Source organism: Podospora anserina, chromosome 3, assembly GCF_000226545.1.
Source record: "Podospora anserina S mat+ genomic DNA chromosome 3, supercontig 3".
Classification (NCBI taxonomy): domain Eukaryota; kingdom Fungi; phylum Ascomycota; class Sordariomycetes; order Sordariales; family Podosporaceae; genus Podospora; species Podospora anserina.
The window spans coordinates 330,361-353,198 of NW_001914833.1; the positions used below are offsets into that span (position 1 = coordinate 330,361).

Below are 22,838 nucleotides of genomic sequence, written 5' to 3' on the forward strand. Positions count from 1 at the left end.
TTCACAGACCACCCAAACAATCACGCCGCGTAAAAGATCAGCCTGACCTGTATGCCTTTTATCGCCCTCGTGGGTTTTCTACGGAGAGATGAGAGGCAGCTCCGAAAAAGACAATCCCAAGATAAAGATTAAATGTTTGCACAAAACATGTAGATACAAAGTTGAGAGCTCTCATCCCAAGCGCCAAAGACAAAAGAGGTCACTCACTGCTCCCCATCTCCACCAGCATGTCCCCAGTTCAGCCACGTCTCAGCTGCGGTCTGGAGATGCCCCTGGTGCGGAAACGACACGGCATGCGGGTGATTGGCCGCGGCCGGGACTTGATGAAGCCAGTATCCCTGTGGCGTAAACATGTTGTTGCCCGCGTGGAAGAAATAGGGGCTTGCCGTCATGGCTGTGGCTGTCCCGTCGTCTGCCATTCCCGTAAATGCCGCCGGGGACACGGCAGGCATGAATTGGGAGTGAGCCATCCCATACGCAGCCCCCGGCGGAAGATAGGTGGCCGCGGGGCTTTGTTGCTGCTGCTGAGGAGTTCCGCTGGTGACTGAAGTTGGCGCGGTGGAAGGTAATGGCGGCTGGAGAAGTGACGCGCTGAGACTGCCCGTGCCGGCTGACCGGTAGGTTGATGAGGGCTGGCGGTTGTGGCCGTGACTGAGGCTCTGGCTTTGACTGGACGATGTCTCTGGGGACAGGTTCTCGCGTATCGAGACGTACATCCGAAAGGTGTTTTGGACGACGGTCTTGAGGCGGTCCCGGAGGAGATCCAGGTTGCGATTGTTGGACGAATTGGGGTCGGCAGGGTCAGAGCCGGGTAGGGGGATGTCACCTTGTTGGATCTTGTGGTCGAGGATGTTGAAAAAGAGATCGACAAAGTAATCCTCGCCGTCCTTTGGGGTTCCCGAGGTGAACGAAGAGGGTATCTCGTGCCATGGGCTTTCTGGCCGGGCAACCTCTGGGAACAAAACGTCCCAAATCTCAAACCACTTCTCCACCCGGTGCACCTCTTGGTTCTTCTTTCGGTTCTGCTTGTCCAGCATGGCCCATTGAACTTCGTCAACCCCTTCTTTGAGAGAGGCGTCCCGAAGAGGACAGGGGACCTCGCTCTTGCGGTGCTCGGCTAGCTTGTTGAGGGATTCTGCACGGTCTCCCCCCTTTCCTGGGTTGAATGTTTCTTTGCATCTTTCGCATTGGACGGGAGAATGTGTTCGTTTGAGATGTTCCCTGTCACAACAAGTCAGCAGGTTGTCCCAAGAGACCGACCCCGGCGACTTACTTTAGTCGCTGGATAGATTTGAACCCTGGCCCTGTACAAGGTCTGTACCGATGCTTCTTGCCAGACCCGGAATCGCCGTGGACATTGTATTTGATTGGATCCCGTTTGTGAAACGGACAAGCCAGCAGCGGCTCGCGAGTGTTTCCGCTGAGAGGGGTGGAAGGAGGTCCCATTTTGCCGCCTCCAGGGTCCTTTTGGTCTTCTTCGTCTTGATCCTTGTCTCGGCCGTCCCTCGCCCCTTCGTCCGAGTCTGTACGCCTCCTTTTGCGAGACGGACCCGAACCCGAACCCTGGGACGGCGAAGTATTGGCCGGGGAGGACTCGTGTTTGGCTCCATCCCCTGCTCCGGCATGAGATGCTGCACATCGCCAGTTTTCCACTTTACTCTTGAGAGCCAAGTTGAAGTCGCGGTGAAGCAGCGGAATCAAAAAGGCTGCCAGAGAATAGTCCTTGTCCACAGCCGAGATCACAAGAGACTCTAGATTCCCGTTTTCACCACTCCATTCGTCATCGTCATCATCCTGGTCGGAATTATCCTCCTGTTCATCGTCCTCTTCATCGAGCCGGGCTGTCTCACACCCGCTCTCATCGGCATCGAAATCCGACTCGACATCTTCGTCGATCTCGTCTGCCTCGTCGCCTTCTCTGTCAGCAGCCGAGAATGATTTTCGTAAAGAGCTGGGAAGACTCGGTGAGTGACTTCGACCAAGGGATCGGTTTAACCGGTCAGCTGGTGTTTCTGGACGTTGGGGTGGAATCTTGGGCAATCTTGCTTGTGTAAGTCACGTCACTTTGCCGCACGGTTTACACTGAATCGGACACCTACTCGTTGGCCCCAGCCTTGACCTCCTCTTCCTCATGAAACCCATATTCCGTCCCTGGTCCGGCTGAGGTCGCCCAGCTGCTTGTTGTGGAGGCGGCGTACTCGCAAAAGTTGGTCGAGCTGCCTTCTGACGGAGTGACGCTGCTTGGACTGGGGGATCTTGATGAGTGCTCCTGTGAGCTCAATTTGTTCACCCAGTTTGCGCGCAGTTTGAACTCATCATCGAAGGTCATTACGGACAGCAGAGGGTGAACGTATGATTCGGCTCCGTCCATTTTGCCACTTTGCTCGACAGAGGCTCGTGACAGCGAAGATCGAGAACTGGGTTTGGGAAGAAAACAACCTGGAACTGGGAATAAATGTTTTTGGTCTTTGGCCCGCCAAACCCCTCAACATTTCCAAATACCTTACCGAACCAGCCCGATTAGGGCTTCTTACCCCCTTAGCCTCCGTCACCGTCATCCTGTGGTTTTGTGTCGATGGAGACGATAGCAGGGGAAAAAACGACCCAATTGCGAGCTGGCGCAATTGCGTAGAAAACCATGTCACTCATTGGATCGAAAAGTCGCCAGGCTCACAGAGATTGGCTGACTTTGCATGCCACTAACTGCAGGGCAAACGGATACCTACCCGAATGACACGCTGGACTGGCTGTACTTGTGCTTGGTCCGCTGCTTTTGTTGTTTCTGTGTAAGGTTTTGCGAATGCGCGCAAATGCGTTTTCTCACCATCAGGCGTGGACGTCTAGAATCGCAGAGTACGGGTATGTACTTGGCACACAGATGCATATGCGCACGTTTCTCCCGGGATGCATGCAGGGTAAGAAGTTGCCACGCTCATGCGTGCTAATAGATACTTGACACTTTATCCCGGAGGGCCTCATACCTCAGGATCCAGAGATGTAAGCCCGGTCTCAATATGGCTCATTAACACAGTCCAACTTACACCCGCGATTAGCCTGAGTCAGGCCTATGTGCACCTGATCTATTTACCCGACAACGATGTCGGATAACAAAATGGGATCCTCAGCTTCAGGTAGAGCGAGAAACTTATCATGATGGCGCATACCAGACCAACGCAGGCAGCTTGTTCAAGATGCTGTTTCAAGCACTGATTCTTGGCATCGCTGCCCTCGAACACATCCGCGGCCTTCCAACCTCAGCCAGCCAACCTGTGGGAGCCCGTCAGTACTATCCGGATCCCGACGACCCATCTCTTCCCCCGTCTCCTGAAGATTGCCTCAGGCTATCCTTCAGCGAGCCAGCGTGGTCCATCTACGATCCCGCACTGCTGTCGGTGAATGTCTCAGATGGAGGCACTCAAGGCGATATTCGCTTCTACACCAGAAACGTCGCTACTGGCCAACATGCAGATTGCAGAGTGACCAATATCGAACTCAACCCAAAGGGCGCCCAGTTGGAAACTTGGCACAACTGCAATGTCACAGACTTGCAATTTCAGTTTCTTCTCGATGACTTTCAGGTGAGACTGAGGGGTGGTTGGAAGTGCGCTGACTCTGAGTGAGTGCTGTACTCATAACCCCCAAGAGCATCCAAACTGATACTTATCGTGTGACAAAGCCTGAGTTTCCACGGACATGGTGTCTGGGAAGAACCTGTCGTTCAAGGTTGTCTGGAAGAGTGGAATACACCTCGTGGTCAAGAGACGCTTTGCATCATGGGAGGATCATATGTCGCTGCCACGCTGACTAGTCCGATGGATCTACAACCTCAATGGCCCCTGCTTCCCTACACACCTTTTGAGAGGGCGTGGAGATGCGTCGATCGCTCATGGGATCCCGAGTTTACTGTCCACAGCTTGGAATACCAGCATCACGAGGGTTCATACGAATTTACTCTGGATCTTGAGAATCATTCCAGCGGCGAAAGGACAGTCTGCAAATCCGAGACACTTGACGAGAAGGGCCTACCTACCGATGGCTCAACACCGTGGGTAAAGTGTTTGGCTGAGAATGCCACGTTCGACGTTCTGCTGGACAGGACGTATGATATCCTGGGGATTCGCCAGGAGTGGAAGTGTAGTGACAATGTCAAGGATATTGAGCCGTAGGTCTTGTCTCTTCTACTTTGTGCCATGTGAGGGCCGGCTAACGCATTTGAAACAGAGAAGACTATCGTGCCACGGGATTGATTCAGGCACGCCTTGATTGTGCCAAACCGACAGACAAAATACACAAAGACTATACTTGCACCCTACCTGCCGCGTCACCATTGACATTTACTGGATATCCTGCCATCGACAAAACCGTGCTCCCGCCTTTCCCTCACACTTTCTACAACAGAAGTTGCACAATCAACTCCATCAGCAACACCCATACTCTTACCTTGAACGAGTACAAGATTGAAACGGCCGATGACGGAAAACTCGAGGGGACTTTCAGTTTCTATAATCCTGGGCCCGGAGAAACGTGGAGCCTGTCCAAGATTCCTGTGCTCAACGATGCAACTTGGCATGAGTGCACCCCTGGGAAGGGAACAGAACTGCCTTGGCAATTGGCCAGATGCAGTTATGCACTTTCTTTGCACGAAAAGTCGCCCGAAATCCGGTTTGATCTGGCATGGTACTGTGATGATCGCGATCCAAGTAATGCGTAGGTTTTAACCCCTGTTTAACCCCTGAGTGGTTGCCCATGGCAACAAGAAGTTTTGAATGAAAGCTGACAGAGATATAGCATCTTGTTCGAAGCCAGCGCTCAAGCAGACTTAACTGGCAAAACTGCCTGCCAGGGCGGAATTTGCCAGTTCCCCTCAGGGATAACAGAGGTGGCACTCCAGGTTACAAATTTGACGTGGGAAACCGGGCATGGAGTCATGCAGAAGGGCCCAATCTTACCCTGGGTATAGCGCGGATCGTCCGCGATTGCAAAAGATAGGAGACCTTGACAGAAAAGGAGAAGCGGCTGTGGCCTATTTCCATATTTGAGCAACAATAGAACCAAGCTTCGACGTGATTGGGACTCCTTCCCACTTGGAAAAGCAGCTGGGTCCAGACAGACTGATGGTAGGACCGGGTGAGCCAACTGCCGAAGCTGACAGAGCTCGACAAGATTTTCTCCAAATCCCCACATGTTTGATTGGCGAACCAAGGGGCGGGCTCATCGTGGGTATGCAGCCGGGTTATTCTTGAGAGACCACTGAACCAAATCTTTATGCGTATCAGTTGGGGGGGTTGGGGTCACACGGCTAGGTAGGTACCTATCATTGCAAAAATTGGGTGATTTCCATCACTGCGACCTACCTGCCTGAATGATTCATCATGGTAAGAAAAGTCAATAGTTCAATATTGAATGCAATATCATCCCTGATGCAAGGTTCAAAGATAACCGTAAGAGGTCATATGCATTAAAGTTGGGCTCGTGTGTTCATTACGACGAATAGAACATCTCCCCGTGAGACGGGTGAGAGGTCTGTTGGTTCTGATGGTGTAACACTTTTACACCAACGGGCCATCCACACAAGAAATTTACCCGGTCGGAGTGATGTACAATACCTACAATCGCCATGTACGTGTAACATCAAGACCCAGAGATGCATGTCTTGAACTTGTGTGTTGGAAGGACTATACATACTTACCTATAATTAATGCCCGCCGGGATGCACCGGTAGTTGCAGGGTCCCTTCAATCGGTAAGATATATAATGTGCCGTCACTGTCTTGCAAATAATCTGCAATTTGCTCCCCCTCAACCCCCCACTTGTTCCCTATCCTCATAATGACCGACAAACCCACCCCTTCGACAGTGGTCGAGCCCCAACAAGGAACCAAGGATAGCAACGAAAAGAGAGACAGAAAAGGCCGCATTCATGAGTTCCAGGAAACCGAGGGCTACATTATTGACATCGCCGAGGATGATTCCGCGCCAGCAGGGCTCAAACTTGCCAAGGATGGCCACACCGTCTTGATCCCCCAGCCCAGTGATGATAAGCATGATCCTCTGAACTGGACGTGGAACAAGAAGCACCTCATGCTTTTTATCGTGTCTTGGGTGTCCTTTCTGCCTGACTATGGGAGCGCAACCGGGGCTGTCACTCTGATCCCGCAAGCCGCGGAGTGGGGGACCACCCCAGACACTGTGAATCACTCACAAGCCGGCAATGTGTTCATGTTGGGCGCAGGTGGCGTGGTTGGTATGTACCTACCGACTTTCTCAGCAACTTGAACACAAGAAAACTTGTCTGACCCCGAAGCAGTCGTGATTCTTTCGGCCTACTTTGGCCGTCTCCCTGTCGTCTTTTGGTTCCTCCTCATCTCCGTCGCAACAGCAGCCTGGTGTGCCGAACCAGATACGTTCGAATCATTCATGGCGGCCCGTATTCTCAACGGCTTCTTCTCGACAGTCAGCCAGGCAGGGGGGTTGATGTTTATCAAAGACATGTTTTTCTTTCATGAACAGGCGAGGAAGATCAACATTTGGGCGTGAGCTTTTCTGTTCATGGATGGATTCTGTCCAGACTTGTTGACAAGTTTTTGCAAACAGATCATTTATTGTCATGTCCCCCTACGTCGGTCCTCTCTTTGCCGCTTTCATGACAGAAACACTACACTGGTCAGTGCCATTTTGGGTGTACTTTGGCATGAATGTGCTGGGAATGGCACTGGTCGTTGCATTTCTGGAAGAGACATACTATGACAGGACCATACCATCGGACCAACAGCCTGCTCGAGGCAACCGTTTTGCCAGACTGATCGGCACCGCCCAATGGAAGTGTCGACATCTCCGCAACACCTTTGGCCAAGCTTGTTGGAGAACCGTCAGTGTGCTTCTCAAGCCAATCGTAGCTCTCTCGTGCGTTTTTTACGCCTTGGTATGTTTGTTTTAATTCTGTTTCGTGTCAGCAACTGGCCTCAAATGAGCTGACACGATCGTAGACGTTTGCATGGGCGGTGGGCATCAACACCACGCTGGCCATATTTGTCACCCCACTGTACGGCTTCGGACCAAAACAAGTGGGATTCTTCTACTTCACCCCGGTGGTTGCTGTGGCACTGGGGGAGGCAACAGGGCACTGGCTGCATGACGCTCTTGCCAAGCAGTATATCCGCTCTCACAAGGGACATTTCGAGCCCGAGGTGCGCCTGCGAGCCGTAGTTCTGGCAATGCCGGTTGTCATTGTCGGCCTAGTTCTCATCGGGCAGTGTTTTGAGAACCAGTGGCACTTCATGGCCACCAGCGTCTGCTGGGGCCTTTATGTTTTCGGCATGATGATCACCACAGTAGCACTGAGTAGTTACTGCCTTGATAGCTACCCGGAGGCATCTGGCGAGGTTTCGGCGTGGCTCAACATGGCCCGGACTGTCGGAGGGTTTATCGTCAGCTATTTTCAGGTCAGATGGGCCGAAGCGCAGGGAACGAAGCAGAGCTTTGGGATTCAGGCTGGGATCTGCGGCGGTGCTATTTTGTTCATTGTCGCTTTGATAGTGTGGGGGAAGAGGCTGAGAATTTGGGCGGGACCACTAAACTTTGCAACGACGTAATGTCAGGGTTAGGGTATGTAGCTTGACATGACGTCTTTGCACCACCTGTCCCCCAACCAGTCATGGTGCCGGATTCACTCGGCCACAAAAGCACCTAATAAACTTTTAATCCGCGCAGCCATAAATACCTTAATATCGTCCACCTTCTTTGCCCTTTTCCCAAAACACCAAACACAGTCAAAATGCCCAGAGTCGCAGACCGAAAATCCTGGCGAAAGCCAGCAGCTCCTCCAGTGGAAGCTCCCCAAACCCCGCCAGAAGCAGCGCCAAGATCCCACTATCACACCTCGCAACACCACGGCCACCATCAAGACCCGGACCCGGCACTCGATGTGGAACTCGTTGATCACACCGAGAGGCTGCCACTTCGCTCGAAGCGCACTCGGCGTCTGGAGGAGAAGCTTGCCAGAAAAAAACGGACCGCGACCACCCCACTATGCTTGGAGGATATGCCGTTTGAGATCCTCGACGCCATCCTTTTGTGCTGTCAACCTCGCGATCTTTTCGCCATGTCACGTGTCTCAAAGGGCTACCGAGATTTCATCAAACAAGAAGGATCCCGAATCGCCAAATCCATCATCGAGCGGCGATATCCCTGTTTGGCAGCTTGTTTTCTTCGGCCTGTCCTTTTGGAAAACATTCAAGACTTGGGAGTCCGCAGGCACATGGGACATCCGAAAGTGACGAGCAGAGTCAGAGGTCACATGTTTCACCACATACCCACAATCCGAGGCGAGCTTGTCTGCAGCTGTCCGACATGCTATCATCGTTGGAACGCTCTCGGGCTGCTGGTCGACTTTGCACACTGGCAGGACTTTCTAGATAAAGGCGAAGCAATTCCACGCATACCATTCGGGCGGCGTCCGATGTGGAACAAGGTATTGCTAAACCGAAACATGCAGGTTGTTCTGAAGGGCATCCGCGATCCTCTTTGGTATGCTCGCATCCTCGAAAAGCACCTGGAGTCGACTACGCGCGCCATCCGACGCCAGGTGCTCAACAAGAGCAACAAGCGCCAGCATTATCGCCTCACTGACCAAGACCTACAAGAAGGAACCGACCACTTTCTCGAAGCCGAGGGGCCGCCTACCATCGACTATCCCTTCCATAGAGACAGTTACTACATGCTCGAAGCCTACCTGCCCAATCGCTCCTGGATTGATGGGAAATGGGTCTATCTACCAGCCAGCCTTCACGAGAGAGACGTCGCTGGTCTGATCAACAGTCTATTTCCTGTACCTGGCAAAGAAGAAGCAGAAGGATAGATGTCTGTGCAATAAATGACCAATACGCCTACCAGGTAGTTTTAGCTGAAGCTGCGCAGGGGCCTCCCCGCACAATCTCCACAAATCACATCACAGCCTTGTGGCTTGCACAGCCCCTACTTCAGGACTTTTCCAAGAACTCATTGCTCCCGGTGGCCTCTATGAGCGATAGACCATAACCTCAAGTTGACCCAACTTGAATTTGAAAAAAAAAACCATCAACATCTCCTCGAACCAGCCAACAACAGCCAACATCATCAGCATGGAGGACGTCTACCAACACTTTGGACGGCACAGTCTTTGGGACAAGCACGATGTCTTCAAATCCCCCACTTTTGATGTGACTGAAATATGGGTCGACTCGGAGGGCAAAAATAAGAGTCTTATTCAAAATCGAAAGATCTCTTCGCCTGACGTCGACAACTGGCTCGACGAACCTTTTTGTCAGTCGCTCCCCTCCCTTTGCGGGACAGGCACCCGGGCGGTCCGCATGGTGTGGGTTGGTCAAGATGTGGTGGTGGGAGGGGGTCGTTCTGGTCCATCAACCAGAATTCTGGATCAGCTGGCGGAGAGGTGGGGACTGCGGTCTGCAATGAACTATGCTCGCAGCTCCTTTGCTGGTGTCTCCGCATGCCCCGGCCGGGATAACTCCACCGTCTTCACCGTCACCTATCACCCAAAGTTGGCAGTCTCATGGTCCTACAACATCACCTCCATCGGAGTCCCTCGAACTCATGCTGTCATCTTTGCTGAGGGGGAAGAGAGAGCCGAGTTGTCCCGTATTCTCAAGTCAACCTGGGGGCCGGCACTGGCCACCGATGCCATGTTCCCGGCTCTTATCTGCAACTTACTACTGGCCCACGAGCTAGACAGCACCTTGGACGACATCAAAAAGGTGGTTCGTGAGGTGGAGGCTCGTACGGGACACCACAGATTCACTAGTCGAAGAGAAACACAGCCTGCGGCGGGGGAACTCGGTCAGCTGTCAGCTCAGATGAGCGGGTGCGCTGCCAAGCTGGCAAATGGTGCTCGCAAGCTGAATCTAGTCGAGGAAATCAACCATCTCATCAGTCACCACTCTTCCTCTCCTCCGCTACCTGCAGCAACGCAACGTAATCAGACGCAACCACCGAATGCGGCCTCTTATCGCTTCTATCAAACCCTGCCCCTCCAAACGGAGACGGCACAACAGCCGGCTGGCGCGCCAACAGCATGGGTTTCCCTGCTCTCCCACCGTGCCACCATGCAGCAGACTGAGTTGACGTACACACAATCCCGCATCGACATCCAGATCCGGGCCCTCTTCCACCTGATTGCACAGCAAGACAACGCCATCGCTTTCGACACAGCCTCGGCGACTCGGAGCATCGCTGCTTCCAGCCTTCAGGACTCGAGCAGCATGAAGATGCTGGCTTTGGTAGCTATGTTCTTCCTGCCTGGTAGCTTCATCGCGGCACTATTCAGCACCCCGCTTTTCAAGTGGGATGAAGCGGCAGCGGCAGAGTCAGGGTCTACCATGAGGGTGGGGACAAGACCACAGTTTGCGCTCTTTTGGGCCGTTACTGTTCCCATCACGGTTGCGGTATTCATCATGTACGGGGTATGGATGTGGGTGGTCAAGAAGAAAGACAAGAGGAGAAGGAAGAAGGGTCTGCAGGTACTTGTGTGAGTGGCCAACTGCCGGTGGTGGGTTGTTGTCCCGGGTGCCAGGTGCCGGAGAAACCGACATGCATGGTGATATTCCCACGTGGGCATCGGGGATAAGGTGCAGCCAGGGTGTGTACATCTGCGTAGCTTGTACTGCGTAAGCGGGGACCATTTGGAGTAGGGCGAGCGAGTATGGAGACCAGCTGCATGAGACGGCGAGACAGGCTGAAAATATTTACAATCGCGGTGGACACGGTGCGGGGACATCCCATATCTGTATATAGCGGTGAAGAAGAAGAGTGTGCAGAGACTGAGGAACATAATCATAGCATGTTTGCAACGTTTTGTGACGGCTCTCTGCAGCAGATGGACTACGTTATTTTAGTTCGCTTAGGACATAGAGAGAAACTAACTGATGATGCATGTTTACGGTATCAATCAGCAGGGAGATTTGACATGCATAGGAAGCAATGCCGGGGGTGCCATTGATACCACGGTGAACCAAATTGAAGAGTTGCATCAATGTACACTGCCACGCGATGTTTCTTTCCAGATTCGTGGGCGACTGCATGATGCCACGAGCCATGATACCATGCATCATGGTCTAGATGTGCATGTCCCCTCCTCATCACCCAAATCTATAGACACACTATTCTTTCTAGCTCTGCGGATGGTCGATAGTCGCCGAACAAGCCGGATCGCCAGGCACCCAGGCTAACAAGCCAAAAAGAAACTCCTCGGTTCCCGGCGCAGGGTTGCAATCCCACCCTTGGCGGTATCCCTAGCCCATAAGAGGGTTAGTCGATACCAGCACCCCCCGGTTGCCATGCCGAATCCGAGGGGATTCCCGAGTGTTTGACTTGCATTAGACTCGCTCGTATTGCCGGTTCGGGATGTTCCCGGTGGAGCCTCTCCATGGCGTTTTGCAGAAGCCCCTCGGAAGAATCGCGAGTTGGAGTCGTTTCTGGCTGGGGGTGGACGCTTCAACCTTTCCAGCGGCAGCTTGCTTTGCCACTCCCTGCTCGGTGAGGGGAGAATGAGGGGGTACATACACAGAGGAGGCAATGATTGGGGGGGTGGGGGGGGGGATGGAAAATGTACTATTTATGACGGTGCCTCCCAACCAACAACAATCCCGTCGATTCTTCTCTGCACCTCTTTTTTGCCCTTCATCAAAAAGAGTCAACCGCAGTTAAGATGGTCCACCTTCCTTCTGTTGGGCTGGCCGTTGCTGCCGCCTCTGGCCTTCTCCAGACCGTTACTGCCGCCCCTCAGGCCTCGACCGACAGCACCTCCACCGCGTCGACCACGTCCTTCCTCGGCGGTCTCTTTGACTTCTTGGACGTTGCCAACCTCACCGTCACCCACCACAACGGCAAGCTCTATGGCTGCAAGTGCTCGCCCGGTCAGCTCTGCTGGCCCCAGCAATGGAAGTGGAATCAGTTGAACACCACCGTGGGTGGCAACTTGAAACTTCACATACCCCCTGCTGCGTCGTGCTATAACACCTTCACCGGTCCCTTGGGCACTGTCAACACCTACGATGCTGCCGCCTGCGCTGACGTGCATGCCAACTGGGAGGATGAGATGTGGACGTGAGTTGTGGCCTTTTTGAGCCAAAGCCTGACCGTGACTGACATTAGATGATATTAGTGTTGAGAAGCCGGGTGCCGCCCTCTGGACATACTTCACCAACGAGACCTGCCGGCCCACTCTCAATCCCACCGACAGCTGCACGCTGGGCTACTATGGCGTTTATGTCATCTCTGCCACCACCCGCAACCACATCAAGGCCGGCATTGACTTTGCTCGTCGCAACAACATCCGCCTGGTCATCCGCAACACCGGCCACGACTTTATCGGCCGCAGCACCGGTGCCGGTTCCCTGATCATCAACACCCACAGCTTCCAGGATGTCAACTGGATTTCGTCGTATGCCGGTCCCGGCTCGTACTCTGGTCCTGCCGTGACCATTGCTGCCGGTGTCCAGGGCCGCTCCATCTTGGAGCAGGGCCATGCTCAGGTTCCTCCCAAGGTGATTGTTACTGGCGAATGCCCAACCGTTGGTGTTGCTGGTGGCTTCATCCAGGGCGGTGGCCACGGTCCATGGACTACGCTCAAGGGTCTTTCTGCCGACAATGTTCTCGCCTTTGAGGCCATCACAGCGTCTGGCCACTTTGTCACTGCCAATGAGGCCCAAAACTCTGATCTTTTCTGGGCTCTCAAGGGCGGTGGTCCTTCGGCTTTTGCCGTCATCCTGTCCGTTACCATGAAGACGTTTGACGATGTCTCGTCTGCCGGTGCCACCTTCTATGTCAACAACACCCACATTGGTTTTGACAATGACGCTTACTGGAACGCCACCAGCATCTTCCACAAGTGGTCCAACCACTTTGTCGACAATGGGCTCTATGTCTACTATGAGCTCTTCCCCTTCACCCTCCGCGCTCAGCCTTTTGTCGCCATTGGAAAGACGGTCGCCGAGCTCAATGCCATTGTTGCCCCCATGCTTGCTGAGCTCACCGCCAACGGAATTCCCTATGAGTGGAACCCCAAGTCCTTCCCGACCTTCTTCGACCTCTATGTTGATCTTTTCGAGGCCGAGGCTGCCGGTGGTTCTGCCCTGACGGGTGGCTGGCTGTTTGACCACAATGACGTTGCCACCAACAACGACGGCATCATTGAGGCTTTCAAGACGGTCTTCTCGCCCCGCCCCGACATCTTCTCCTTCATTGTCGGTCACTTGTTCAACCCCGGCTACGGCGCTCCTGTCAGCAACAGTGCCACCCACCCTTCGTGGCGCAATGCCACCGACTTTGTCATCACTGTCCTGCCCGTCCCTCTGGGTGCCAGCAAGGCGGTCAAGGCCGACCTCCAGAACGTCTTGACCAACACCATTGACCAGGCGCTCCGCGACGCCTCAGGCTCTGGGGCCACCTATGTCAACGAGGCTGACCCTTACCAGCCCAACTGGCAGGGCCACTTCTGGGGCTCCGAGTACCCCCGCCTCAAGCAGATCCGCAAGAAGTGGGATCCCTTGGGAGTGTTTTACTCAATTGCCACCCCCGGCACCGAGGACTGGGAGGTTATCCAGGACACCAGACTCTGCAAGAAGCTTTAAGAGACGCTTGTTGTGAGCCTGGGAGGGGGGGGACTGTAAATAACTTACTTTAATGACGACGACGGTGTATATAATGCGAGTATATGACTGCATGAATCCATAATGTTGAACCTTCGAACAATCTTTTTTGCGATTGTATTGTGAAACTGAAAATCAGTGTTGTGAAATGTCTGGCATGTAATTGGCCCTCGTCCAGCAGACATGTGGGGTGGCGATATCGGCTGCAGGTTCGGATTCGAGGTTGAAAAGTCAACAAACCCCATCGGCAAGTTCGTTTTCCCACTTGAAAAAAACTGCCAGAGCCTGATCCATCCATACCAGCCGAGTCAGCTGAAATAACCTGCCCTGCGCATTCACTCCACCGTCATCGTCTCTGGCCTCCACATGCTATCCACAGTTTCCCGCCGCTAGGGATCCGCACTACCCATCCGCCGATAACGAGGACGCTCCACAGGGAAACAAAGCAGGGGAACCTTTCACCGTAACCAAACAACTCCTAGGTTGGGCTTCGCGCCATGTCCATGTCCCTGGCACCCACCTTCCCGTCCCGCGTGTTTCTTTGAGATTGTGACTTTGCGGCTCTCAGAGCCTCAATTTGACGAGTCTTGCCAAGGAACGCCATTGGCACCAGCAGCGGCACCAAAACCCCCCATGGACCGCTCTGAGGTTGGCCGCCAAACAGCCCTGCCAAACGGGTGTACCATGGCTGAAGCAGCTGATGAGAGAACCCCCCTACTGTCGTCCACCAGCGTCTCTCACACCACTGTTTCTCACTCAGGTGCTTCCCCTGACGGCCCTGGTATTCCCAGAGACCACCAAGGCGAAGACGATGATGATGTCATCCAGCCCAGAAAAAATCGCAGGCGGTTGAAAAAGATCTGGACCTCACTCAAACCTTCGACCGAGAGTCAGATTCTTCTTGCTGGCTTTCTCATCACCCTGTCTTTCAGCTTCACCCAAGTCCCGTGAGTGCCCCAGCTCTGATGATCAAGTTCCCGGTGAAGCTAAGTGAGTGGGCGAAATCACGTTGGCAGCATCCTCTATGCCTTCCACCTCATGCAATGCGATCACTACTACTCCACTCACCCACCCTATACCGGCCCCGGTGACCGCTGCAACTTAGACGAGATCGCCGCCGGCATGGCCACGCAGTTTTCCATCTTGGGAATGTCTACCACGTTCTGCGGAACCATCAACCTGTTTGTTGCTGGCTGGACAGCCAAAAAAATTGGCCCAAAGTATGCCTTGATGATTCAGACCCTGGTCCCTGGCATACGAGTGTCGACGCAGATTCTGGGGCTCATGGCTGGAGGAGCAAAGGGAATGTTGATGATCCAGTGCACGCAGATTATCACGGTCATTGGCGGACCTGCTGGGTATCTGTTGATTGTAAACATCATCGCTGGCGAAGTGGTGCCCCCACTGAGAAGGACAGCCGTGTTTGGCATGCTGCAGGGCTGTATCATGCTTGGCCAAGGCCTGGGTTACTTGAGCGAGTTACCTTTACTCAGTTGTATTCTCCATGACGCTAACTGTGTGACTTAGCCGGCGGCATGATGGGTGATATTTGGGGCATCAGCCGGCCTTTCGAAGTAGCCTTTTGCGCGTTTCTCTTGTCAGCGCTTTATGTGGCCATGGTGGTGCCATACATTGATGCAAGCACCATCAGCAGTGCAAAGAAAGCTCGAGGCCAGGGCATCTCCCAGTTGTTTACACCCCTGAGAGTGTTGCTGCCGCAGCGAATCTTGTCTCGGAACGGGACCGTGACGAAACATTACGGACTGATGGTTCTTTGCGCTGGCATCTTTCTCGGTGTGGTATGCCTGCTCCCGTCTCCTCCTGTGGGTGTTTCTAAGACTGACAAAACGACAACAGCTGGCAACAGGATATGCGCCGCTGCTTATGCAGCTCTATGCCACAGCCAAGTTTGACTTCAAACAGACCGAGAATGGCTGGTTGACGTCAGGTTTTGCCTTTATGCGCGGTATGTTTTTAATATTTGCTTTCCCCCGCATCATCAACAGGGGACGATGTTGGTACATGACACAGCATCCAGAGGCGCAACAGCACCATGACCACGGCAATGGCCATGAAGAAACGGCTCACCTGGCAACCACCCCAGAAGAGTTTGAAGCACCTATCGGATCTTTTGCCGAGCAAGAGCCAGTGGACGCGGAGCCGGTCAAGGAGGACGAGGGGACCGAATTCGACCTGTATTTCTTGCGAATCAGCCTTGTGGTGGACGGGGTACTGACAATGTGCACGGCCTTTGCAACCGAGAGGTGGCATATATTTCTTGCTGCGTTTCTGCTCCCGCTGGCGTCTGGGTCAGCACCGGCGGCCAAGGGAGTCATGACTGAAATGTGCTCCCTATCTCAACGTGCGGACGCACTAAATGCACTGGGTCTGGTGGAAAACATTGCTCGCCTGTCAACACAGGGCTTGTTCGGCTTTGTATTTGCGGCTCTGGCTGAGGTCGGGAAGCCGCATCTTACCTTTTTTGTCAATGCTGTGAGTGTGCCGAAAGTGATCAAGACTGTTGTGGCCCAAGAGCTGATGTGACATAGGCGATTGCCATTCTCGCGTACGGCATGCTGCTGTTTTCCCGCTTCCCTCCAGAGGGGAGCAAGATCGTCGAAGATGACGCGGATGAAGATGAAAGCTCATAGGGCTGATGAGGGGTACCCGGCAGAATGGGGGAGGGTGGGGCAATGCGTCGTCCTCACACCTAGTTTCCGTCCTCATGTGGAGCTATCGATTGTGTGCCTGCAGCTTCCAACCAGCAGCCAACAATTAATCTTCAATTCAAAGAAGCTCTTCGGCGGTGAGTCAAGTCGGTGCTGCCAGAAGCTGTCCTCGCTGTCTTTTTCTTCATCAACACTTCAGTCTTTCCCACTCTTTCACCATCTCGTCGTCGACCAACAGTCATTCCATCACAACAATCGAAATGGCAGACCAGAGCAACAATAAGCAGCAAGACGAGACCTGGTTTCTCAAGTCCAAGTGTCCAGTTCTCCTCCCCCAGCTTGACGCCCTGCGACTGTCACAGGAGGATTTTTCCACCTATCTCGAACAGACGCTTCAGCGCAACACCAAACCCGACGTCAAGGTCGAAAACAAGAAGAGCTATGCAGCTGCCGCGGCTCAGCCAACAACAAACGCCTTTATGGATGGCCTTCTAGCCCATATTACTGGCGTCAATGACTTTCACCTGAGCGACGACAAAATGCTTACCGAGAATGGCGATGTCACCTTCCGGTCTTCAAATAGTGTTCTTGTCGATCTGTTCAGCGAGCTCGAGGAAGTCATCGATAGCAATCGTCTCGACAGCATTCTCACCGCTGCCTGGGCTGAGGACCCCCTCGCCACCCTCAAGATCATCTTCAACGCCCGGTCGATACATCTCGGCAAGAGCTCGCGCATCTCCTTTTACCGGTGCGCCGGATGGCTGGCTGAGCACCACCCCCTCACCTTGGTCAGCAACATCCACTTGCTCAGCAGCCCCGTGATTCCAAAGCCGACGTCGGCCAAGAAGCAAGAGAGCGAAGCGGTCAAAGAGGATCTCGTCATGGTGGAAGCCGAAACGACAGAAGAGGACGCCCCCGGCCTTGATGTCGTCACCGGCATGTCTCATGGCTATTGGAAGGATCTTTTGAACCTCCTCGCTCTTGCCGCCAACGGAAAGCTCAACGTCCTCGCCAGTCCCCGCGACGTTCTCAATATCAAGTGCGAAACGAAACCATCGGTGCGATACGACCAGGAAAAGGCCAAAGAACAGCGCGCCAAAATCCGCGATGCCCGTCACCATCAAGCCTGTACACTCTTGGAATCGGATGCCACGTACCGCGCACTTCACTTGACTGTCTCGCGTCTCTTTGCCGAGCAGCTCAAGAAGGACATCGCCCTCCTGAGAGACGGCGACAACAAGGCCAAGAAGCAAATCTCGCTCTGCGGCAAGTGGGCTCCGTCAACAGACCGCTTTCACGACAAGCACACGTTTGTCGTCTCGACCATCGCTGAGCTGATGTATCCTGCACTCATGTTTAGCTCTGACATTGCGGGCAATCGTGAGCTGTACCTTCGTCATGCACGTGAGGCCTATCGAAAGGATATCTCCGCCCTCCGCAAGCACTTGGACATTGTCGAACGCAAGCTGTCGGCCAAAACCCTCGACAAGATAAAGTACGACCGCGTCCCGTCTGTGGCCATGAACAATTACACCCCAATATTTGCAGCCAAGGACGAGACTCGGTTCATGAAGTACCTCGACGACGTTTCAACTGGCAAGACCCAGATCAGTGGTGCCACTCTCCTTCCCAGCACTCTCATCAAGGCCGCACGTGAGGCATCAGACCGTTCAACATACTCATTCGGCTCGCAAACCAAGAAGAAGCGGACGCTCAAGGAAATGAAGGCTGATGTCGTGGGTGCTGCCACCTCCAAGGTGATTGACGGCCAGTGGAAGACACTTGTCCAGCGCATCAAAGACTCTGGCACTCTGGAATCCTGCATCGCCGTGTGCGATGTTTCTGGGAGCATGAGCAGTCCTGTCTTCCAAGATGGCACCACCCCCATGGACAGCTCCATTGGCCTTTCGCTCTTGGTGGCTGAAGTCACCAAGCCTCCGTTTGGTGGAGCTTTCATCACCTTCTCCACAGATCCCAAAGTTGAGAAGGTTGACCTCAGTGAGGGTCTGGGTGAGAAATACAACAAGATGGCAAGGGCGGACTGGGGCGCCAGCACAGACTTCTGTGCCGTCTTCAGCCGTCTGATCCTGCCCATGGCCATCAAGAATGCTGTCAAGCCTGAGGACATGGTCAAGCGAGTGTTTGTCTTTAGCGACATGCACTTCAACTCGGCTCAGTACGGTGTCGGTCAGTGGTCTTCGAGCTTCGAGCGGATTCAACAGGATTTCAAGGATGCGGGCTATGAGATGCCCGAGCTGGTGTTTTGGAACCTGGCCGGGGGTCGAGATGGATATTCCGGCTCATATGACATCGCCCCCAAGCCCGTGGCCGCTGATCAAGTTGGCACAGCTCTTGTCAGCGGGTACTCTCAGGGTATGCTCAAGGTTTTCCTAGGTGGTGCTGGGTTTGACGAGATCAAGGAGGAGGATGAGGAGATGGCCGTGGTTGTGACCAAGGACGGGGAGGAGGTCACGGTAGAGCCAGAGGCGAAGCATAGAAAAGATCCATACGACCAGGTCAAGCAGGCCATTTCTCACAAGGCGTACGGCGGGTTGGTTGTGTTGGATTAGGCGGCCTTTGGGGGGTTTCGTTTTGTAGGATGGTTTGAAGAACAATGTTGCAAAGTAACTAGCAAGCATCGTTCTATTGTAAACAAAAGTTCCTACTGTCATTCGTCCGTAACATCCGGAACTCTCTTAGTTTCCTCCCAGGACTGTTGGTGGCTCATGCCCTCTCTGGTGTCTCGCAACAGTCGATAGTGGCGCTGCCTAGCACCAGTACCTTGGTTAAGGTACCCTTTGTCCCTGTTGACTTCTAACAGCGGAAGCGCCGAGACGCTGCCGACAATCTTTCCTATTGCCGGCGTCGCATTCAACTTGGCAAGTCGGGTAAAGCGGATGATGGCAGGTTCCCGCGATATCATAGATTGCCCCCACCGATTTATTGTAGATGAATTGGAGACCAATGCGGGGTTGTCTTACACCTCAGGGGTATTTCGAGGTGACGTAGATGCGAGACAGGAGGATATAAAGAGTTGGAGAAAGTCTTTTATCTAAGACGGTGAGGCATTGTCCGACCACACAAGATTGATAGACACCATCATGAAGCTCTCCCTCTTCACCGCGCTCGTTCCGTTGCTGCCTTCCATCTCGGCCATACCTGCTTCGTCTCACCTGTCACCAAGACAGCAAAGGTGCATAGGAGATAGCGAACCTGGCCTGTGGGTAGTGGAGAATCTCGAGGTGGAATATACTGGCGACGAAGTGCTCCAGCGCGGCAACGCCACGTTCACGCTCACCAACACCAACACTGAAGTCACCGACACCCTGCGTTGCTCCCTACGAGCCAACTACATTTGTGAATTTTATGGGATCCCGTCTGATCCGAACCTCGATATCTGGTTGCAGCTCAACCTGAACGTTGCAAGCTTCACCCTGAACAAGACCCTTCCTGATTGCCTAGGGCCTGAGTGGGGGTATGTCTTGACCAATGATTGGGGGGGCACAAGACACGAATGCTAACATCAGAGCAGCGACGCTTGGATTGTAGGACAAACCGAACTGTACCTTGAATGCCCACAGGAGTGGACCGACAAGATGGTCTGCCAAGACGATGGGATCAAGGGTGTCGCAGACGGAGATGTGGTGCTGCCCGAAGGCTGGCCGAACGGTCGAGAGGATGAGAAGAGAGAAGTGGCTGCCGAGAACAGACAGGACGGGGTTGATCAGGTTGTTCGCAAAAGAATTTCTGGAGGAGGAAGCCAGGCCGAATATGCACAGCCCCATCAGCAGACGGAGCGCAGAAAGACCAGACCTGTTCAGCCCGTCGGTGAAGAGGAGGCTGAGGCTTAGACTTGCGATGCCAGAAGACTGCGATGCTGTCAGGTAGAGGGTTGATACCTACCTTAAGTCACTTTGAATGAGAAGTTCATGCGCATTGCAGTTGATGACAACTGATGAATTCCACTCGAGCATTTGCTCAATAAGTGGGTAGATGACAGAACCTCCGATTATGAGAGAAGGACGCTTATAACTGCCCTGCTATATCACATTCTTCTCCCCAAACCAGCTGGATAAATTCTAGACCGGAAACCGGAAACCGGATTGCTTGTGAAGAGGTAGGCTGTGGCACACACGTCAACCTGACAAGTCAGGCCTGGGTGCGTCTCGACTTCTTGGCCAGACCAATAGTTCCTTTTTGGCACCTAAAGGGACAGGAATGGCGTCGTCATAGACTTGGCGGCACACCAGACATTGGCTGTTTATCAATATGTGGCGTTGACAAGATGGAAAATGTCTGAGGCGGAGCAGATTGCACAATCAGACTTGAGAGGATATTAAGCTGATGCTTTTCGCTCATCACAGGTCGAAGTCAGCCCATGACAGTCTGGTCCTAACACAGGTCGCGCTCTGGCCAAGAGAAGGGAATCTAGCTAGTCTGACACCATGTTTCCAGGCGAATCGTTTCTTCTCCTCTGCTCTTTATCTCTGGCTTTCGCTGGGGTAATTGAGTCTTCCCAACAGCGAGGGTATGTGTCCAAAACCTGTTTAGCAAGTGTTTCAAAACAAGAATTAGGTAACGAACCGGCAAATAGGAGCCTCGAGAGACGCCACTGGGCTGTGAGAACCTACACAACAAATCCCCAAATACCGCGCCCTCTCAGTTCTCCGTCACTTTTGAGACCTCTTACCCCCACAGTTGCGCAGTACCCATCAAAGGCAAATTATATCGTGGATACTCTCGATTTTTTGAGTCGTTTTACATGCCCACTACAGTCTTCTCTTAATACGTATGTCTAGGGGGAGCCCAGTTCCTGCTTGCCAAAACTTGGAGTAGTTGTACCACTTCAAACTCCCGAGGAGAATGAGCTCGTCGAATACTTGGACTACAGATACCCTTCAGCCATCGATAACCTCATACAAAAGGGTCTCTTTCCAAAGCCACTTTCACCATACCTAAAGCAAGGCCCACTAACACTCCAGGCCGTACTATCTCTCCCCAGAGACGATCTTCTTGGAATCGGGTACCTGATAGCGAACGACACGGACACGTGCAAGAATATGGAATGTCAGAATGGCCTGTTCAATCCACTGACTTCAACCTCGCTGAGACCCATCCCAACGCCCATGAAGCAGCACATCAGCAGGATCGATGCCTGGAGCAGAAGTAAAGCAACCGCAACCGCAACAAGCACAAAACAAACCTCGGTAGCTGTCAGCGCTCAACCTACGCGTGCACCCACACCTATCATCATAACTACTAGCTCAACCGTCGTCACCACCAACCTCCAGGGCTACACAACTCTCAACCGCGTAACGAAAACAGGAACCCAAACTATAACCCCTTCATCACCAACACCCACCCCAGACCCAGTCAGTACATACATACTGCAAGAACAAGACAAAGCGGACATCGTCGAGGCATTCTCCTCCGCCATGCCACGTCTCTTTGATCGACTTCTAGCACCAAGTCCTACCGTAACGGCGACATTGAAAACAAAAGAGATTCCAGCTTCGAAGGTGGAAAGAAAAATAGTAGAGACGTCGATACCCGGGCCTTGGATCGGGGGAGGCAACATTACTGTGAGGTTTTATGAGGCTAATTTGACTTCTGATGGTGATAAGGAAGAGAAGGTAAATGGGACGGTAGGGAATTTGGTCGGGCAAGGTGTATGGGGTTGGTTAGTGGTAGTGATGGGGATGATGGTCTTGCTTTGACATGGAGGGGACGGTCCACTTCCATTTTCTTCTTCACCGTCAAAGTAGGTAGTTATACTAAGGTAGGTAGTTAACACTGAATTACAGAGATATCTTTGCTTGAAAAGAGAGTCTTTTCGGGGCTACTTCTCAACGTAAGTTCAAATTCTCAATAACTGAAAGATCAGGGAATTTCGTGACCGGCTCTCTCAGGACTTTTCAGCTCGTCATCATGCCCTGGAATTCAGCATCAGATGCAGCTTTTCTACCCGTTATGCAACCCAGGGTTTCAGTATACCTAAGGTAACGGGCCGACTGAGTCCACCCAGACCGCAGCCTCTTGGGTTACATGAATCCACCATGATGGATTCTCGAAACACAATACCCAAGGTAGGTACGGTATCCGGGCAAGTATTCTAGATGTCAGATTTGGCAAGTAGGTACCTACTCGGAAATGTCAAACGAATGACGTAGTTACTTTATTGCTGGGTTGTATGGAATGTGTCAGGTGAAACCTGTCAAGAGTCTAAAGATGTGGTTCTCGCTGTTCAATGAAGCCATGGCGCCACGTCATAGTCAAACTACGGAGATAATGATGATTGAACTATGCCTTTCAGATAATTCAAGCGACGTGTTCGGTACCTACCTTATCTAAGGAGCTCATGATACCAACCTAGGTGGCCAGCTCGAGTCGACTTGCCAACTAGACCTATTGGCGGAAACCCTTCACCCTCCAAACCTCTTCAAGCCATGGTGATCCTTTCCATTTGCTTCGGAGAGCCGACTGAAATAACCCCAAGTGAAAATTGGGCGGGAACACAGACTAAACTC

At 53.0% G+C, this 22,838-nt stretch overlaps 8 protein-coding genes across 8 annotated transcripts; 7 read left to right on the forward strand and 1 right to left on the reverse strand.

Moving 5' to 3' along the window:
• Positions 1-203: 203 nt before the first annotated feature.
• On the reverse strand, positions 204-1,446 carry PODANS_3_10720 (uncharacterized protein; the record flags this gene model as incomplete). Its single annotated transcript, XM_001903521.1, has 2 exons — positions 204-1,221; positions 1,274-1,446. 2 exons carry the CDS (start codon positions 1,444-1,446, stop codon positions 204-206), a joined length of 1,191 nt encoding a protein of 396 aa, XP_001903556.1.
• Positions 1,447-3,191: 1,745 nt separating this feature from the next.
• PODANS_3_10710 (uncharacterized protein) lies at positions 3,192-4,711 on the forward strand (the record flags this gene model as incomplete). The annotated part of the gene is made up of 3 exons (XM_001903522.1): positions 3,192-3,601; positions 3,683-4,162; positions 4,222-4,711. 3 exons carry the CDS (start codon positions 3,192-3,194, stop codon positions 4,709-4,711), a joined length of 1,380 nt encoding a protein of 459 aa, XP_001903557.1.
• A 1,117-nt stretch (positions 4,712-5,828) lies between these two features.
• PODANS_3_10700 (uncharacterized protein) lies at positions 5,829-8,856 on the forward strand (the record flags this gene model as incomplete). The annotated part of the gene is made up of 5 exons (XM_001903523.1): positions 5,829-6,243; positions 6,283-6,532; positions 6,594-6,921; positions 6,986-7,587; positions 7,710-8,856. The coding sequence occupies 5 exons, from the start codon at positions 5,829-5,831 to the stop codon at positions 8,854-8,856; spliced, it is 2,742 nt and encodes a 913-aa protein (XP_001903558.1).
• Positions 8,857-9,118: 262 nt separating this feature from the next.
• PODANS_3_10690 (uncharacterized protein) lies at positions 9,119-10,525 on the forward strand (the record flags this gene model as incomplete). The annotated part of the gene is made up of 1 exon (XM_001903524.1): positions 9,119-10,525. The coding sequence occupies one exon, from the start codon at positions 9,119-9,121 to the stop codon at positions 10,523-10,525; it is 1,407 nt and encodes a 468-aa protein (XP_001903559.1).
• Positions 10,526-11,700: 1,175 nt separating this feature from the next.
• On the forward strand, positions 11,701-13,624 carry PODANS_3_10680 (uncharacterized protein; the record flags this gene model as incomplete). Its single annotated transcript, XM_001903525.1, has 2 exons — positions 11,701-12,098; positions 12,157-13,624. 2 exons carry the CDS (start codon positions 11,701-11,703, stop codon positions 13,622-13,624), a joined length of 1,866 nt encoding a protein of 621 aa, XP_001903560.1.
• A 651-nt stretch (positions 13,625-14,275) lies between these two features.
• Positions 14,276-16,186, forward strand: PODANS_3_10670 (uncharacterized protein; the record flags this gene model as incomplete). Its single annotated transcript, XM_001903526.1, has 4 exons — positions 14,276-14,565; positions 14,659-15,107; positions 15,170-15,441; positions 15,500-16,186. 4 exons carry the CDS (start codon positions 14,276-14,278, stop codon positions 16,184-16,186), a joined length of 1,698 nt encoding a protein of 565 aa, XP_001903561.1.
• Positions 16,187-16,571: 385 nt separating this feature from the next.
• PODANS_3_10660 (uncharacterized protein) lies at positions 16,572-18,881 on the forward strand (the record flags this gene model as incomplete). Its single annotated transcript, XM_001903527.1, has 1 exon — positions 16,572-18,881. One exon carries the CDS (start codon positions 16,572-16,574, stop codon positions 18,879-18,881), a length of 2,310 nt encoding a protein of 769 aa, XP_001903562.1.
• A 531-nt stretch (positions 18,882-19,412) lies between these two features.
• Positions 19,413-20,162, forward strand: PODANS_3_10662 (uncharacterized protein; the record flags this gene model as incomplete). Its single annotated transcript, XM_001903528.1, has 2 exons — positions 19,413-19,786; positions 19,844-20,162. 2 exons carry the CDS (start codon positions 19,413-19,415, stop codon positions 20,160-20,162), a joined length of 693 nt encoding a protein of 230 aa, XP_001903563.1.
• Positions 20,163-22,838: the final 2,676 nt, after the last annotated feature.